Raw genomic sequence first — 20,943 nt, 5'->3', positions numbered from 1 at the left:
GTTATTTATGAGTAGCTATAGTCTTATGAGTCAGGATTAGTACCTTCGGGGAGATGGGCTGTTTTGTTTAGTTGGAGGAGAAGGGAAAGGGAGGATGATAATTACCACATCTGGGTTCAGTTTCCAGATCTATTCCCCAAATTTAAAATCAGATAATGACTCTGCATTAGATTTATATACTCTTTTATAAGACTTGGGCCAAGGCTAAATTATTACTGTTCATATTTTATTTCTTTGCGATGATCTAGAAGAGTAAAGATGGCCTAGTTATAGAAGCAAGTCAGAGAAGATTCTGGAAGATACTGATTTTTTCTTCTCTCAGCAGGCTAAATTCTAGTGGTGATGGCATTAAAATCATAAGTGCAAATCTTATATTTTTAGTTGGCTTAACGTGAGCAATCTCTTTCTTCAGCCTCAGATTATAAAGTTAACCTGAAATACCCTGATCCCTTGAAACTGCCTGCCATTGGTCATAAGCAAGAGACACAAATAAACAAACATGACTGTGTGTAAATTACTATACCCACATGAATAAACACAAGTATACTTCTTAACTGAATTACTGATCAAAAATAACCACCATAAATGCTTAAAAAAAATCAGTCACAGATTCAAAAGATTTGTTAAATATTCATTCACAAGCTAAAAGCTGGAGGACTCCTTAACTAAATGCACTTCAGCATACATATCTAGGAAGCTCTCTATGCAAAATCAAAGTTTTAAAAATATAAATTGAATTTGGTCCAAGTTCTGTTGAGAGTTTAATAAATTCACTCCAACAGTAGTTTGTAATATCCTTTCTGTTCAAATGCTTTTAACAGCAGAGGAATAAGGTAAATGTGTTATGGTTCTGTGACGGCCTGCAATTCAGATGGATGAATTAGAGCTTTATGGAGAAAAGCATCTTGTCACTAACTTTAGGAAAGATTCACCCAATCAGGGCAGAATTATCTATTCTTTTCCTTACAATAATCAATTTAGATAATGAAAATCCAATTCCAAATTCAGCAATTCACTATAATAAATTAAAGATATAAATGCAGAGGAATTGAAGCTCTGAATTCTGACATATCTATCTAACCAAGCTGGTCATTTTCTACAGCTTTACCCTTAATCCCCACAGAAAACTTCGCAATTCCCTTTGCAGAATCATATGCAAGGAACATTAAAACAGCCAAGGGCATGGTCAAAATAATGTCTAAACACTAGCGTCATCCCAGTGGTTTTAGAGCTGAAAATTGGTTTCATCAAAATCCTATTTGCTTCTTTCATTTCTATAGCTGAAGATTTGCACCCTTTGGTTCAAGATGATTAATTTAGGAAATTGTGTTTTGTTTCTCTATGCAATTTTACTGGAATAAAAGGCATTGCTAGGATTGAATTGGATAACATTGGAAAGCCACTTGATTAATGCACTTAAATTAATAAAATTAATAGTTGATTAATGCATTTTGCTTCCAAAATCCATGTTATTAAAGTACATTTTCTTTATGCATGTGGTGTATGAATTTAAGTTATAGCTAGCCTAGCTACAGCTATGTTTTAGAATACATAGGGTAAAAAATAATCTACCAGTTGTTATAATTTTTCACTAAAATCCTTCATGAGATTGTATGGACTACAACAAAGAGAATAAAATTCAAGATATTATGGTAAATTGTTCTTCCTAATCACCTACACAAAAAAAAATTCCTCCCAAATTTAAGTCAAGGATGTCTTTTCACTTATTTTGACTGAAAGAAAATATGGGGAGATAATTACTTCTGTTTTTTACTACATGTAGACAGAAATCTCTGAGAGAGAAAAAAAAAAACAAACTGTTTCTACTGCCCAGAACTCCTTGAAAATTCCTCTAATGCTATAATGAAACGTAGTTAAAAATATCTTCCCTGACAGAAATGATATATTCCAAACAGACTTCAGGCAAAACTGGATTTAAGGCTTATGTCTAGTTTTTGGGCGTCTATTTCCTTACTCAGTGGTCACATTCATAAATGCTTTCCAAAGACACAGATGTTCAGAGTCCTCATGAGCTTCCTCTTTTCTCTCACTCTCTCTTCATTTTCATAAACACTACACTAAGAAACCTATCTGAAAGTCATCCCCACTTAGGTACTAGTGATTGGCAATAGTTGAAAATGATACCAGGAAAAAAGTGCTATCTGAACGTGTGCGTTAAAGCAGTCTGGATATATGAAATAGACTTAAATGATGCATACAGGAAAAAATCATTTTGTTCCATTTAGAACAATCTCTGATAACATATTAGGCGTGAGAACAACAAAAGGGATACCAGCAGAAACGTCCTGAATCACAGGGTTGGAAAATAAAGCAAGGAGATGTCATTGAAGCTCTGTTATGGTCTTCATGAAGTCAATAAATTATTGTTGCTATTTTAGTTATCAGTTCAACTGAGCTTATACAGAGTGTCCTAAAGAGAGAACTTCCTCCCTTTCTGATAGCAGAGTCTAAAAGGAAGAAATGTTAAACAAATAAACAAAAACAACCTAGTAAAGAGAAAATAAGCACGTCCCTTTTCCAGATAGCATATAGGAAATCAGTGACTGGCACATTCAACTTTGAAGGTATAGAGAGGCTTGGAGGGGGTATGGAGACCTACTCCAAAAGAAAAAGACAATTTTCAATATTTTGTAACTTTGCTATAAGCTTAAAATTAGACTAGGCAGGAAAAAAGAATTAAATAGTGTAGAAACCATTTGGGCAGCAAACATTTTTTCACACTTATATATGCTAAAACTTTCTCCCCATTGTTGTATTGATCTTCTATTATCTTATATAATACAATCTTATATTATTACTCATTATTATTCTCATATTATTCATCTCTTAAATAGATAGGGGTAATTCTTATATTGTCAATAGATTTGTTTACTTTTTATAAACATGAAAATATTTTACATTTTTCCCAATCTCTGCAGGGTTCACAATTAGAGATGCCTCTCTCCAATGATACAGTGAATGTTGCTGGCACACTCTAATATCAAGAGCAAGAATCTAAACCTCACAGACATTCATGAACAAGTATACCTGTGGCGAGCACATGGGAAGTCTGAGAACTTCAGTGAATTGGAGAGCATTGGCCTCTATGTCAGAGTGTTAACTGCAACACAGTTTGGATCATGGACGTTGAAGGATGTGAGCTCAGCACTGCTATATCTCCCTATTTATTTTCATGAGTAGCCTGAAATCTAGATTTTCATGTGAACTTTTCATTTCTAATCTGTGACTTAGAGGAAAACTGAAAAATCCAACTGTCAAGGAGAGTCAGTATCCCAGTTGCTAATGAATATTTGCACTTAAAATGAAACTAAATTCTCAAGAAAGATGAATGAAACTGACAATGGCAATGGAGGAATCATATTAAATATGAAATCATCATGACAATGTCATACCTGTTTTAAAAGTGTATAGTTGGAGCCATCAGTGCTAATCTTCCTTATCTCATGATGATCGGCAAGAATTAGAAAAGGTTCTTCATCTAAATACCAAGACAAAAACATAATTGAATTTTATATGTATGGTTTTCAACTTTGCTTAGTCTCAACTTTAGTTTTTGCTGCATTATAAATTTAAATGCAGTGCCCTCTGGTAGATTAATGGTTAAAAAATTCACACTAAGCATTTCAATTGATAATAAAATGGAAAAGTAGCAGATACCCAGGCAGTATGGAAAATCTAGATAATTCTAAATGCATCTCTCTCTTTCCCTCAGTATTCATGAACAGCAGATTATTTAATTTATTTGGAATTGGAAAATATCTGCTGTCATAATCTGACTTTTTAAAATGAGTTTCAGAAAGAATAAACTATACCTATTTCAGAGACCTACAGTACAGCTAATTCATAAAATCAGAAAAATCTTTCTTGATAATCTAATAAACAGGTTATGCTGTCAAAATGACTTTGGTGAAAATCAAGGGTATCACTGCCTACATATATTTGTTTTATCTGCCTGGAAACTTCCGTTAGATAATTTTGGAACTCCAGATTCTATAATTTTTGTTTATTAATTTCACCTTTCCCCATAATCCAGCTTTTTTAATCCTTTAATGATCGTTAATGGTCTTTATTTCCTCCTTAAAATTTGTCTAATAAGTTGTAGTATCTCCCTTGCTCTAGAGTTCAGGAACGTTAATAGTAAGACTCTGACCATGTTCCAAATATATGAAGATCCTCTAAAACTTTAGATCGGTTTTCTCTTCAGATTTTTTCGAAACAAAATGGATTTTTATTTTTATTTTTTAAAAGATTTATTTATTTATTTTAGAGAGTGAGAGAAGGAGAGAGAATCTTTGCTGAGTGGTAGAGCCTGATGGGGGCTAGAAACAACGACCCTGAGATCATGACCTGACCCAAAGCCAAGAGTCAGATGCTTAACTGAGTGTGTCACCCAGGTGCCCCCCCCCCCACAAACTGGATTTGTAACTAAAAAATATTCAGAAAGTTTGTATAGCACATTTATCTGAATATGTACCTGAATAATTTAAATTCAAATTGATCACATTCTTGATTGTTATTATCCTGGGTCAATTCAATTAAAGTTTTGTTCAAACTCTTTTTTTAAAGAGCTTCATTTCTAAGATGAAGTCATATACTTAGTTGCCTGATAGGCAAATTTACTTTTTAGGAGAAATTAGGAAAAAAAAAAAAAAAGAAAGAAAAAAGCAATGAAAAAGTTAGTCACTTTATGGAACTTAATGTGGATTTTATTATAAATCATTTATCGTTATAGACTTATTGTCCTATTTGTTTAATTTATATTAAAAATTATTACTTTCCTCTTATCCTTTAGTTTCACAGTAAGTATATAATACATAGGGTGCTATATTGTATTTTAGCATACTTTATATGTCAGGGACTAGAAATGTGTTCCATACACACGGGACATCTTCCATTAGCAAGAGCAGCACCTCCAGTCAATCATTCAGTCTTTATTGATGCTAAATTGAGATTCATAACCCTACTAAAGGGAATCGGCTCTAAAGCTGAAGGTGCTTTGCCATCTCTTGTCAACTATATTTATAAACATGAAATTAGTCAGTCATGGTCTACCTTAATACTCAGGCGGGTATGTTCTTTACTGCTTAAATATAATACCTGAAATTATAAAACTCTTAGAAGAAAACATTGAGAAAAGTCTCCATTAAGGTCTTGGTAAAGATTGTTTTATATATAACACAATAAACACAAGTAATAAAGGAAAAATAAGCAGAACCATATCAAACTAACAAGCTTCTGCACAGCAAAAGAAACAATCAACATAATTAGAAGGCAACCTATGGAATGGGAGAAAATATTTGTAAATTATATATCTGATAAGGTGTTAATATTAGGGTTAATCTTGGAAATATATAAAGAGTCCATACAAATCAATAACAAAATAAAATTGACTTAAAAATGGGCAGAGGAGGGCCACCTGGGTGGCTCAGTTGGTTACGTGTCTGACTCTTGATTTCTGCTTAGGTCATGATCTCAGGGTTGTGAAATAGAACCCCATGTTGGGCTTTGTGGTGGGCATGGAGCCTGCTTAAGATTCTCTTTCTCCTCTCTCCCTGACCCTCTCCCCTCTCTATAACTAAATAAATAAACAAATAAATAAAAATCAGCAGAGAAACTGAACAGACATTTTTCCAAAGAAGACATACAAAAGGCCAACAAGTACATGAAAAGATGCTCAACATCAGTAATCACCAGGGAGATGCAAATTAAAGCCACAATGAGTTATCACCTTACACCTATTAGAATAACTATCATCAAAAAGACCTGAGATAACAAGTGTTGGCAAGGATGTGAGAAAAGGGAACCTTTGTTCATTGTTGGTAGAAATGTAAATCCACTATGGAAAACAGTATGGAGGTTTCTAAAAAGTTAAAAATACAACTAACATATGAACCAACAATCTCGCTTCTGGATATTTATCCTAAGGAAATGAAAGCAGGAATCAAAGATATATCTGCACTCCCATGTTTATGGCAGCTTTATTCACAGCAGTCAAGACATGGAAACAACCTAAGTGCCCCTGAACAGATGAATAAAGAAGATGTGACATGCATACACATATGTATAAATATATGTTTATATGTATAGGTACCTGTATTCAAACACATGTATTAATTTATATATTTGTATTTACACATATGCATATTATATAGTATGTAATGTATATGTATATTATATATAGTATATATTCTATATTTTCTATATCACATACATATGTAATATTATACACACACATACACACACAATGGAATACTATTCAGTCATGACAAAGAATAAAATCCTGCGATTTACAACAACATGGATGGTCCTTGAGGACATTATACCAAGTGAAATAAGTCAGAGAAAAACAAATATTATGTGAGATCACATATACATAGAATCTCAAAAAAGCCAAACTCATAGAAACAGACAGCAGAATGGTGGTTACCAGGTATGAGGGGTAAGGGAAATGGGGAGATGTTGATTAAAGAGTACAAACTTCCAGTTAGAAGACAACGAAGTTCTGAGAATCTAAGGTGATTATAGATAACAATACTACATACTTGAAAGTTGCTAAGAGAGTAGAGCTTAAATGTTATTGCCAAAAAAAAGAAATGGTAATTAGGTGAAGTGATGGAAGTGTCTAACACTATGGTGGCAATCGTATTTCAGTATATAAGTGTATCAAATCAACACATTATACACTTTAAAGTTACACAATTATAAAATTTAAAAAAATAAAGTTGCACAGTTATATGTTAACTATTTCTCAGTAAAGTTGGAAAAAATCTATCCTCTCTTTAGCAAAACATTTATGCTTCAGAAATACTTTGTTTTTGTATTAAAATTATTATTAGTTTCTAATTATTACTGTTAATGAGAAACAACTACAGCATGGATACATGCTATAATAAGACCAAAATTGTAATCATTAGCATTCATCTCCTTTATACCATCCTTAGCAAAAAGCTAGAAATAACAAAAACTTTGACTGGTTTGAGATTTTATCTCTTCATATGTCACTGATTGCATGATGTAAGTAGGTGGGTAAATTAAAAAAAAAAAAAAAAAGCAGGCTCCAAATAATACACAAATTGATTCAGTGATGAATATTCCAAGAATAAGTAAAAATGAAATAAAAAAATTTGAAAGGGCTATATTTTTCTCCATAATGTGCAAAGGTTTAACCAGTTGAAAACTAATTTTAAGAATTTCTGTCACTGGTATTTATTTTATATAAATAAATAAAATATCTAATGTTTTAATGTTTGTCATGCATATATGACATGCACATACATGAGACACTAGCAATGCTAATTTGATTCATCATATTCAAAAACTATGGGGGTAAGAGACATATTATGTACCATTTTTTGCTCATTTAAACAGTCATTATTTATTATATATTGCTTGTATTATTTCAATATGTGTGATTTTCTCTCCTAGAATTACAATATTTTAAAAATTGTGGTCCATGTTCTAATGAATTTTCTAATTTACAAATCAAACACACTACTTGGAACAAACAGAAGTTTAATAATGTTTGCTGAATCACTGGAAGAATTCAAATAGTCTTACAGAGCTGATTTATTGCTGTTGTTGTCATCATCAGTACCATTATCATTATTGACCTCTTCTCCTTGGCAAACATATATGAATGTGTGTGGTGAGGGGAGAAGGAAAAACTATTATAATACAGTCACAATAAGCTCTTTAATAGTCTTGGCCAAACCTACTCCTAAGAACCTGTGATGCAGCAGGAAAAACGGCTAGAAATAGTTTTTTTTACTTCTAAACACTTTCAAAATCTAGAAAGCACTTAATAATTCACAAGACCATAATGCAACTTTATTACAAACAGCACAGCTTGTGGACAGCACGCAAAATGAGAGTGACAGATTCCTATATCGAGGTAAATAGGGAAGAATTTTGATTTCTCAGAAGTAGCAAGGGGGAGTGAATTCAGTAAGAATGGCTATAAAACTCATGATCCATATGTGTAACTGAGGTTGGATCAGTGGACAAGTGCAGTTCGATACCTGAGAGTGATTTGCAGCCATTTGGGTTATCAGGTTGTATTTCATAGCCATCTGTACAGAGGCACTTGTAGGTCCCATATGTATTGATGCATTGCTGGCTACACGGAAATCCCAAGGAGCATTCATCAATGTCTACACATGTTTTACCATCATCCTTCAGTTGGAATCCAGGCCAGCATTTGCACTGAAGAATGAAAAACAAGCACAATCAATTCATATCATTGTCACTGTCTTTTCCTATTGGATATCCCTTTAGTATGATTCAAGAAAGAAAATCATGTAAGAATAGATAATGGCAAGTCTTTCTGTGTCCAGTGATTTTAATAAGAATTAAGTGTATTAACTAAAGCTAAAGCTAAAAAAGAATTTTCCCAAATAGCTTCATTTGATCATCTGACATTGGCAAAATTATAAAGGTTAACTGACATCATCAAAGCCTTGTGGCTCTAGCATGATGATGACCACAACACTAGTCAACTTCTTTTGTTCTTTTTCTATTACATCATATTGTCTTTTTAGAGGGCTTTAATAATCATAAGAATTAACTGTTACGTGGAGCTGTGAAGATCACTAACTTTTTTACATATGTTACTTTATCAGAGCCTTACAGAAATCTATGATGTAGGTATCATTACTTTTAGTTAACTGATGAGAAACCTAGAGGCACAAACATGAACTTGCCTGGATAAAGCCAGTCAGGGAGCTGAGACTGTCTGTAACATACAGTACAGCTCAATTAGTATTTATCGACTGGGTCTGATTCCATTACTATGTTGATACTGTCTGGAGAAATAAAATAAGAGTAACAATTTCCCCACTATATTTGTATCATCAAATCTTTCCTTCAGCATCTCTATCATGTACTAGAGGAACCTCTGCCGATGATATGCAACATTTACTAACTGGCATGTAAATTCTGAATATAATGTCACCCCATGTATGTCCTTGCAGTCCTAAAAAAACAGCATGCTGTGATCTTGTGATCAGTCACTCTCTTTCAGATCTACACTCAGTTCCTGCCACGTAGCATTTGAGAATTTTAATTACACAAGATCAACCTATAGTTGACCAAATGATTACGGTCATGTTAACATTTGCAAACACTATTTAGCTCTCTCCGAATAAAGGAATGTGCGAATATTGAGTAAGACAGTGAGTTAAAAAGAAACCCTAAATTGTTAAGAGTAGCTAGTATTCAACAGTTACTCAGAGCAAACATTTAATAACCTCAGTCATTCACCTGAAGGTAAAAGTGATGGCAGAGTTTTTATCTACTGGGAAAAATATTAGAGATATACGTGCATATTATTAAATAGTCAGCAAACAACTGACTTAAGTACCAAAACAGCATTCATTACTTGGGGGCGAGGCAGCATCATCTTCACCTGAAAGTGCTCTAAGGAGAATTTAAATACCTTTTATTAAGTTCTTTTTCCAGGAATGGATCCCTTTAAGGTCTTAGCACTTTCATCATTAACAATTTGCACCAATAATTAGCTAATAATCCTCAGCAATTACATGTTGTTTTGCTTTGTTTTTTAATCCTTAGGACCCACTGGCAAGCCAGCAAATCAAAGCAAAAGCTGTAGCTTGATTTCCCATACTCTCCTCATCAAACTCTTATTTTCTTTGAGAACACTCATCCTGCTACCTGATTTAGGAAGTCAAGACAACTGGTGCTTTGCTATGGCAAAAGAAAGTAAGATGCTTAATGTCACCTAAGTGGACACTTAAAAATGGTTATAATGGTAAATTTTATGTCAGATATATTGTACCACAATTTTTAAAACAAATATTTTTTTGAAAAGAAAAGTGAAAAAATGACAGGATACAAAAAGTTATCACTGAAAAGGACAGAAAAATAGATCATGTGGTCATGGGATTGGGAAACCAGAGAGTCACAGACTAACACAAGACTATACTGAATTCAAGGTGCGCTTTAGGACAAGTGAAAGGAATTTTAATAGAATGTACTGAGTTCCTCTCAAAGAGTATTATAAAAGGAAATAAACAGTATCCCGGTTTTAATGGGATTTCTGAAAATCACTTTGAATGGCTAATGTCAGGCTTATGGAACTATTATATCAAAGAGACACCTTAGATAAAAACACATTTATGGAAAATCAATTTCTTAAAGTAAAATTGGTAAAAGTTACCAAATGTAATATATATTTCTATAAACAAATTAGTATGTTTAAGGTTATCTGTAACTTTAAAAAAATGTTTATTGAAAGAGAAGATTTTTTAAAAGACAATTTCCAACAATCCTTTAACCTTGTTTTATTTCATTTTTTAAAGATTTTATGTATTTATTTGAGAGAGAGGACAGCTTGCACAAGTGGGGGAAGAGGGAGTAGCAGACTCCCCACTGAGCAAGGAGCCTGATACAGGGCTTGATCCTATGACTCTGAGCCTTGCTCCCAAATAACCCAAAGTTATCAATGGGAAATTCTACTAGTCTAACTTTCATAAATTGAATGAAGAAACTAATAATTATTTGCATCTTCAAAGATAAAAAAGGAGGGATTCATCTATATTTAATAGAAAATAAGTTTAAAAAATTTTCATCTTCATTTACAAAGAAAAACAATTTTTATGAAAGTGAGATTTATATATATTTAATACCATCATAATTTTTCTCATCATCGAGAACTACTTCAAATTTTCCGGATTTGTATTAGTTTTTATATAAGATCATATAGCCAACAGAAAGAAATACAGCTACTCAAACATTTCCTATTACATTCAGATAAGGTTTTTTTTTTTTTTTTTTCAGATTTTTAAGTGGTATTTGGCAAATATTATTTTATTTCTAATATATATGTTAAAACTTTTTTCTTTCCCAGAAGTACATTTATTTTTACATGGTAAATTATACTTTTCATCAAAATAAGATCCTTACTTTTAGTAAATGTTATTACTCCCTTTTGAATAGTTAGATACATTGTATTTGCTTTATAACAAATGTGCAAATTGTTCACAGTCCATAAGGTCTAAATTTTGCTTTTGTAAGCAATTTTCATTTTATTGCAGATTTTGGAGGAGGATTTCTTGTCATGTTCTACAGATATTGTAATGAGGAATAGATTACTGGATGGTTTTCCCCATTCACTGGAAGAGAGAGACTTATAAACTGACATCCCCCCCCAAAATATGGAAGCTTTTGTTGTATAGAAGGCTTTTTACTCAATTTCCTATCAACAAATTATCATGAATATAAATATGTGTGTGTGTGTGTGTGTGTGTATAAAATCTCAGCACAATATGTAAAAATATTTGCTTTGAAACTTTATTTAAATCTCTCATTTATGATTCTAGTCTCAGCTGCTTGAATTTTTATATTGCTCTTGTTTCCCCAAAAGATGTTTTATTTTATGCATTAGTTTTGACATGTGTACATATTCAAGAACACTATTCGTAGCAATTCTGTCAGGTATACACATAGACTTTCTGAATGATTAAATATGTTGTCTATTTTAACTGGAATTCTCACTTTATTCTATGACTCCTGAGAAGTCAAAGTGAAAATACTAATTTTTAAAAATATTATCAATAAATAAGTTTCTGTATGAGATGTCTTATAAAGTAATTAAAATAGATTTACCATGGCACTCTGGATGATACCTATTTCTACCACAGTGGTCTTCTAAACATGGCATTTCTGAGCACTAAGTACTTCTTATATACAGGCATTCTATTTTATTTTATTTTTTTATTTTTATTTTTTTTAAGATTTGTTTATTTATTTTAGAGAGAAAGAGAGCGAGCGAATGGGGGGAGGAGCAGAGGGAGAGGGAGAGAAAGAATCCTTGAGCAAACTCCCTGCTAAGCACAGAGTCCAACATGGGGTTCCATCCCAATACCCTGAGATCATGACCTGAGCTGAAATCAAGAATTGGATGCTTAACCGACTGAAGCACCCAGGCGCCCCATATGCAGGCATTTAGAAAATAGTAAATTTCATTCTGAATGTTATGTCAAAAACTGACCATCTTATATTCTATAATTTTTAGATTTCACCAATATTGTTACGACAGATTTAAATACACACAGGATAAGCACAAGGAAATGTACTTTGAAATTAATGTTTTTAGATAGATAGGTAGATATAGATTCTATGATATATAGATTCCATATAGAAATATGGAATGTATATATTATACAGACAGGACTAAAGAACTATTTCTAAACTGTGAGTTGAAGTTTTAATTAATTATCTGTAATAATTCTATGACACATTCCCTAATTCTTCAGGAAACATATCTACATTGATTGGGCCTAAGTCACTGGTAATATTTTTTCTGCTTCCTTGGGTTTCAAAATATTTACTGCCAAAATTATTTATTTGATACATAGTCATCTCATTAAGAGTTATTTGGCTCATTTGTCTTGTTTCTTTTTACCTACAATACAACACTTGTGGGTATATGTGTGTTTTAAACCTGTAAATTTAACCAAGCCTTCTTAATACAGTATTTGGACTAATTTTTTTTTTTTAACAAAATGTAGCTTTCTAGGGTTTTACTTTTTATCTCTGTTTTTGCACAGGGGAAAATCATTATTGTAGTTCTCTGGTTATATTTATATACAATAAGATCCTATCAATGTAGTTAAATTAATCACAATACCAGAAATTCAGAAATTACAAATGGCAAAGCGGTTGTTTGGCTAAATTTACCATTAGATAGAACTGTCTTGTCATAGAATGTCAAAGTTGGCAGGGAAAAAGACACATCTCTGCAATACACAAATATTCTCTCTAGCATGCTTTAAAGAAAGACATTTAGCCGTCGAACACTACATCAAAAACGGATGATGTACTATATGTTGGCTACCTGAACATTAAAAAAAAAAAAGACATTTAGCTACAATTTAACCCCTGTAGTAGTGAGAAACGAGGCAGCTCATTTCAATGTAAAGATAGTACTTCAGAACACTTTTCCTCATATGAACAGAATCTGCTTCCCAACCTGTAATTCCACCCTTTGAAACAACTCAGACTATGTCCGTTCCCCAATCCAGTATTTCATATATTTGAATACAGCTAATAAGCCATCTTTGCTCCAGACAAAACTTCTTCCAATGGTGTGTGTTCCAGACTCCTTATGTTTCTGGGTGTATAAATTTGTATACACTACAACTTGTCATTTCCTCTTAAAATGCCATGTCCATTAAGGCACATAGTATCCCAGGTGTGTTCTGCCCAGTGCAGAGCTCAGTAGAATAAATTCTAATCTCTGTAATGGTCTTAACTGGCATTAGACTGCCTCTGTGCTTTGTAGGAGCATGTCCTATTGCTGATTCATACAGAGCTATTTTTTTTAAAGACTTTATTTAATTATTTGACACAGAGAGAGACAGCCAGGGAGAGAGGGAACACAAGCGCGGGAGTGGGAGAGGAAGAAGCAGGCTCCCAGCGGAGGAGCTTGACGTGGGGCTTGATCCCAGAACACGGATCACGCCCTGAGCCTAAGGCAGATGCTTAACGACTGAGCCACCCACGCGCCCCTCATACAGAGCTATTGCAGTTAAAAAGACTTTCAAATGAATTACTCTTCCTGAGATTTTCCCACACTTACATAATCAGTTTTAACCTAATGCACAGCTCTAATTTTAATATTATGCTCATCTGCATCCTCCATTCCAACATGAATGAAACAGAAATGTTTTCAAAAGCTATTCCTGTCAATCAATTTTGTCAGTGAATCACGCTCTTTCAGGAAAATGGTACTAACAAAAACCAATTAGGGTATTAGGCATGATTTATTTTTAGTGTACCTGAACGCAGTCCTAATAATTCATGCATTCTATTTTTTTTTCTTCCTGTTTATACGAATAATATTGTATTATCCAGTGTTGTGGTAAATAAGTGATTAACCCATTCATTTCACTTCAAAGATGGGAAGAAGAATGAGGGAAGAAATGGGAACTTAAGAGTTGCATACATATTTATGTGGTATTAACATGGCAGTATCTCCCTAAACATTGATCTTCTCTTGCTTTTTTTTTCTTTATGTTCAGCATATATTGAAAAACACTTTGACATTTTCATCTTTCTGAGTATATTTTTACAATTTTTATACCACATTATTATTGTGAATTGCTTATATAGATACTTTTCATTTAAATAGTTTTACCTAACGATATTATGATGCATTTTAAGTTTTACAGCTATCTTGGATTGAATGGTATTCATTATCTCAAATTCCAGTGTATCGGGGGATTTACTATTTTTGATGAGTACTCACCTTGTAACTGACTGGAAGGTCCTGACAATCTTGAGAACATCCACTGACTTTCTTACTCAAACATTCATTTATATGGCAGCTTCTCTCATCTGAGCCATCGCCACAGTCATCCTTATTGTCACAAAGACCTCCACTGGGAATGCACCTGCCATTTTTGCACATAAAAAATGAACTGTTGCATGACTGTTCTGGAAAAAGAAAATAAAACAAATGGAACATAAAGGGCTTGCCATTGCTTTATACTACAATTGCTGAAAACATTCACAAATCTGATAACTTATCTGTCAAAAATTATAGTAAATACATATACATATAAAATCCTCTACAGTGTAGTATTTTATACACAAAATATATAAAAAAAATCAAGGACAAACTGTACTTTCATGTTCAACACTTACTGAAAGTCTTTCTTTCCCATGAAAATTAGCAGTCAAAATAAGCACCTATAGTAAAATTAATGGAGTATTTCTGTCTTCACCTATATTGTGAAGAATTAATTCAAAAGTATAATGATAGTTTGACATTTCCCTCAAGCCATAGGTCTCTAAGAAATTATGTGTCACTAAAAATTAAGAATCTAGAATAGGTAGATATTCCTAAATTCTTTTTCTTCTTGGAAATATAACACTGACATTTTTAAGTCAGGGCATAAAAAGGACATTTGTGGTGAATAATAGTTGTTCCAAATATAGCTATGGAAAAGGAGTTTAGGTTTTGCAGCTACTTATAACCTGATGACTTGAACGTTACTTATTATCATACATGATAAAAGAGAGCCTATTAGCATGTAAAGTACATGAGAAAAAAGTAATTGGGTTTATTTTAAATATATGACTATGTATTCAGTCTTTGGAATAGTGAAATGATAAATAGACCAAGTTTGGCTGGGTATATATTTCTGTTCAAATGATATGCAATTTACTTTGTTTTGCCTAAGTATCACTAATACAGACTTTCTCTCAGTAAATCTCAACTTATTTTGTTTGAGTTTTCAAATAGGTCCATACAAGGAAATTATTTTCACATAAAATCATGTATTAAGAAAAAATGGCTTTTCTGAAGGGACCGAGGTGATGGATTCATTAGGTTCATTGCCCCAAATCTTCATATTTTAGCACAGATTTAATTTCTAAAACTAGATGCAAAACATAGTTGATTAGTAGGATCCTGCATGGTATCACTTGAAACATCACATGCTTAATCATTTGCATTTCTTTTCATTGAATATCACACCAGACTGAAGTGAAAATCAGAGTCACAGTTTTTCCACTGAAAAGCAAATTTGGGAATAAGTATAATATTACATATTTCTGTACCTGCACTTTTGCACTTTGGGTTTAAAGGTGCTTCATCAGAATGATCAGGGCAGTCAAAGTCCCCATCACACTGCCATTGGCTATTTAAGAGACATCGTCCATCAGCACAACTAAATTCTTCTGCCTTGCACTGTCGGTATCCTAGAGATAAAGAAGTAAACATTCTAATTCATATAACAAAGATTGAATCTGCATTCCCTAATGTACACCATACCTAGTTAACCATGGGATTTACCCATGTCTTCTACGGGAAATGTTTCTTATTCTTTTTTGGGACAGTGGTCATACTTGTAAGAGGTATTTGTGGTTGAGAAGTAAGATTATGGTCCAGGAAATAAAATCAGAAACAAGGAAATCTTTTTGTTTCTAGGTGAGGAAACAAAAATGCAATACTCAAGGATATTATCTCTATTCACCTATGATCTATATCCTAAAGATTTCCCTTTGAATGGAAAACAAGAATAAAGCTACTAATTTCTTTTCAAGACTAAGCTTGTTTAGGTATAGTACCAGAACATATGGATGAAGTGATTCTAAGTTATAATGATAATTCTAAGAAGCCATAATGCCATGTTTATGCTTGGGAAGCAGCACTGAAAGTGTAAAGACATTGTTAAAATGAAAAAAAAAAAGGCCAATTTATAAAGCAATAGGCCCAAAACTATTGTAATTGTCCTATATATTGATACTTAGAGGTATTAAAAAGCTTTATTCAAATCACAGTATCAACCCGTCAATTTTTAATGATCATATCTATGCCTGTTTGTAAGTAAAACTCATTTGATTCTGTTATGAGCTTTAGATTGAATTTTTCCTAAGTTTGTTAATAATAAAAACTGCTATTTCTATTAGAAACTTTCTGGTAAATCTGATAAATATTCTACTTTTGAAGACAGGGAATAAGATCTGTATGTTTCTTAACAAATAAAATTCCAATAGAAAAATCATTCAACAATGATTATATAATTGAGATTTTTATCGTTCTGAATGGCAAAACTACAGAGTTCTAAAATACCTCCAGTTTCCCTGAGCTTTCATCTTCCCCCCCCCCTTCACTAGTTCATTCTCCTCATTCAATATCTACACTACATTCAAGTCTCTCCCAGCCCAATAACAATAAAAATCCATCTGGTATGCCTGGGGGGCTCAGTCAGTTAAGCTGCCTACTCTGGATCTTGGCTCACATCAAGATCTCAGGGTTCTGGGATCAAGTGCTCCTGTCTCCTCCTCCCTGTAGGGCTCCATGCTCAGTGGGGAGCGTCTGCTTGAGGATTCTCTCTCTCACTCTGCCCCTTCCCCTGCTCAAGCACTCTCTCTTACGCACGTGTGCGAGCTCTCTCTCTCTTTCTCTCTCAAATAAATAAAAATCTTTAAAAAAAAATCCATCCGCATAACTCTTAACTGCACATTACTTTTCTCCCCTACTACGCTGTACAACATTCCGGTACTTATCTCCAGTTCATCCTTGGTTCATTCACATCCATTTCTACAACATCTACCTTCTGAAATTCCTCTCAGAGCTAACAAATGCCAAGTGACAAGTGTCAAATTCAAAAGTGTCTCAGACTCCTATTTCACTTTCCTGTAGCATTTGATGTTGTTGAGCACACTAGCTTATAAATAATTTCCTGGTTTAATATTTACAATCCACTCCTGTGGCATCTTTCTTACTTTGCTTTTGTTGTTCCCTTGTATCCTTTTTTCTGTATGAAGTCATCTCCTGTTTCATCCTAAAACATTGTAGGTGAAGCCCTAACTTCAATCTTCAGCCTGTTGTTCTCTTCTTTTCCTTTCTGCAGTGTTGGGTGCTCTCATTCTTTGTCATATTTTGAATATCACCTTTATGCCAATGGCCACCAAATTAATCTTACTTGTCCTGATCATACTTCTGGTCTCTGGAACTAAACTTTCAAACACTCACTCGATAGCTTCATATGACTGTCTGATTAACACTTGATATCAAAACGTCCAAAATTAATTCTTTTGTACATTTCTCTTCTCCTATACCAGCAAAACTTGGCCCTTGACCTCCCGTGTTCTAAATCTCATTAATGATGGTAACACCATCCACCAAGTCATCCAAGCTAGAAATTCTCCTTTATCCTCCATATTGGACGTAAATGAATTCTGACCCATTCTGTTCTTTCCATTCCAACATTTCTGCCCTGGCTTATCATCACCTCATTAATCATCAGAACTATAGCAATAATCTTCTAGCTAGCTTACTTTTCACCTAATGGCTCCCCTCTCCCAGGGCAATATTTCATCCACTCTGCTGAAAAAGATGGGTCTGAAACATATTTTGACTGTGGCATTCCCTGTTTCAAATGTATGCTGGCAACTGAGAGCCAAAATAATTAAATACAAATCCTTTAACACTGTATTCCAGACTTTTTAGAATCCAGCTTCAACTTTCTAACTTCGATTTACCTCACAAAAGACTAATTGCTATTCTTCAACCATGTCAATTTGTAGGCATTTGAAACATACATAGAACTTTCTATGTGTCCAGAACAATTCTAAGCACTTTGCAAATATTAATTCATTTAATTCTCTTAGCAGCTCTTAGAGTTAAAAATGTTATTATATATTTTTTACAGATGAGGATTTTAGGGACAGAAAGGTGAGATAACTTCAAAAGTCACACAGATAGTAAGCGGCAGAGCCAGGATCTGGACCCAGGCCACCTGGCTGCAAGGTCCATGTTTTTAACCACTGTGTTATTTTATCTTCCATCTAAATATGACTTTCTTTAACATTCCCTGCTTCTGTTCTTTAGTGTTTCAAAAATTATTCTCTCAGCTCTGATCCCATGTATTGTGATTCTTACTCCCATCTGACAATATGTGCTATTATTCTATCTTGTATTTCTGATTTTCCTGTTTGTCTGCAATTTCTTCTAGTGGGATCTCTGTCTCATTCATCTCCATATCAACTGAATAAGTGTTGAGCAGAGGGAAGATATTCAATCAGACATAACTCTACTTCAGATTTACATCTTAAGTTATGATGTACCTTTTAAAATATCACATTGAATCCATGACTTAATGGTGAAATGATCGTAAAAACTGGTATCCACTGATTTCAAAGAGATTGCTCCAAAGACCAAGGCTATAGACACAACACAGGGAGGACAAAAGAGGGCACTAAATCTACTGCCTGAATATATGTGGATTTTATGGCTCTTCATTTTATATTTATTCATGTATGCACTTAAGGGTGTTTTTTTTTTTTTTTAACAAAACATACTAGGTTCACATAAGACTACAACTTCAACTAGGAATTTTTAATGATTTTCACTATAAAAGTTACATATGTATTTGTATGTATATGTTATATATGTGATGGTCAAATAAATATATATGTAATGACAAGATACATTTCATCATAATAAAATTAAATTTTAACCAATAAGTGCACATGTAAAAAGGTGGAAGGAAAATATTAAGTATCCAGTTTCTCCGATAATTGTGAATTCTATTATTTTTTCCTCAATCAAATACTTGATTTGGCTATAAGACTGAACTAGCTAGCCGTATATTGTCTTTAAAGTTTAAAGTACTTTCAACCAAAGATATTTGTATAACCATTTCCCCACGTGGCTCCAAATAAGAACATACTACAAGTAGGCATGTTCCTCAGACCAATGTGTAATTATACTAGAGCTTAAAGAGGTTATCCAGGTACTTCTATGAATAACCGAATTTACATGTCCTTGGTGACCTTAAGAAATGTGTCGTTTTCATCATTTATTTCTATATTTATTTTTTTTAAAGATTTTATTTATTTATTTGAGAGAGAGAGAACAAAGGGAGAGGGAGAAGCAGACTTCCTGCTGAACAGAGAGACCAGCGCTTAACTGATGGAGCCACCCAGGCACCTTTAATTCTGTATTTCTTGAGTCATCTTAAAAGACCATTACTCAGCCTGAGAACGTCTTCCATGAAAAGTCTGGATTACTTACCACACTGTAGTGACTCATCAGAGCCATCTCCACAATCATCATCATGGTCACAAACAAATTGCTTGGGGATGCACACTTTATTATGACACATGAAAGCATTTTCATCACAGGTATTATTGGGGGCTAAGAAAGATATCACAAAGAATAAAGTTAGGTGAGTACCTATTTTACCTTCCTCCGTCTGAAGAGTTTAGGGATGTATGCTGTTATTCTCAGTAATTCATTGTTATTTAGAAAGAGAAAAGTTAGCTCAATATTCCATTCATATAAATTCATAATATATTAGCATACATATATTTATATATCAAATATATGAATGTAATTCAAAGTTTCAGTAGTAATACATTCAACAATTCCAGAGTGACCCTGAAATTTCCGTTCATTTAGCATTTGTAAGTTTGCTGAAGGATGAATTCAAAGGTTCATACATGATTTAAAAAAAACAATCACTCAACTGTAATAATGTGACTGGGTTTTTTTCTCTCTTCATGCCTGTAGTAATACTAGGGAAGTGATAAAAAACAAAAACAAAAACAAAAACAAAAACAAAAAACAAACAAACAAAAAAAACAACCTTGCTTCTTTGTGGAAAATGGAACCGAAAAGACTACCAAGTGCTAATAATGCTTATGATGGAAGTGAAAAGAAAACATCAAAAGAACTAAGAAAGTTATTATCTCTAAGATGCAAATAAAACTTTTGGGTTAAATTAAGATCTATAGTGTCATAAGCCCAAGCATTAAGTACCACATCAAATTAGGAATATCTATCCACAAAATGGAGTATTGATTTCTTTTGGACTCCTGATCCATGACAGTAGTGATGTAGCAAGGATCCTAACCAAGGGGAAAATGGTTGACCAAAAAGTGCAATAACCTTCAGCAAAAGTTCAAAAGCTGATAACTTGTGCAAGTGAATAAACTTTAATATGCATGTAACAATATGCATAGAATCATAGTGGTTTGAAGAGATCATTTAAATATTTTCAATTACCTTGTCTTATATTTAAAGGATAAATCTTAATGTTAGTACTCAAGATTTGGGATATTGCAAATGTAAAAATAATCTACTATATAATAGATGTTAACTAAACTTATTGTGGTAATCATTGTGCAATATTACATATACCAAATCATTATGTTGTACATCTAAAACTAATACAATGTTATATGTTAATTATATCTCATTTTTAAGTAAAATAAAAAAGAATCTGATATATGGCATTATAGTATACCAGAAAGAGGAAGGTTTTGCAAAACGTCACTCTGCTACTTATGATTTGTATCCTGAGGAAGGTATTTGCCTTCTTGCTGCATCTGTTTTTTCATCCATTTAGCGGGATAATAAAATCTATCTGATAAACTTCTTGCAAGAAC

The 20,943-nt window shown here is 33.1% G+C and overlaps 1 protein-coding gene across 1 annotated transcript in view; it reads right to left on the bottom strand.

The window, feature by feature from the left end:
* LRP1B (LDL receptor related protein 1B) overlaps nt 1–20,943 on the bottom strand; it is a 1,456,161-nt gene that overhangs the window by 233,032 nt on the left and 1,202,186 nt on the right. The window contains exons 52-56 of the mRNA XM_008695867.2: nt 19,568–19,690; nt 15,604–15,744; nt 14,288–14,475; nt 8,040–8,223; nt 3,414–3,499 (exon numbers count right to left, since the gene is read on the bottom strand). Coding sequence (XP_008694089.2) covers nt 3,414–3,499; nt 8,040–8,223; nt 14,288–14,475; nt 15,604–15,744; nt 19,568–19,690 — 722 coding nt within the window. The remainder of the gene's footprint in view (nt 1–3,413; nt 3,500–8,039; nt 8,224–14,287; nt 14,476–15,603; nt 15,745–19,567; nt 19,691–20,943) is intronic.

This window comes from Ursus maritimus, unplaced genomic scaffold, assembly GCF_017311325.1.
Source record: "Ursus maritimus isolate PB19 unplaced genomic scaffold, ASM1731132v1 scaffold_1, whole genome shotgun sequence".
Classification (NCBI taxonomy): domain Eukaryota; kingdom Metazoa; phylum Chordata; class Mammalia; order Carnivora; family Ursidae; genus Ursus; species Ursus maritimus.
Note: the sequence above shows the minus strand (reverse complement) of the source record. Positions and strands in the feature narration are given on the sequence as shown.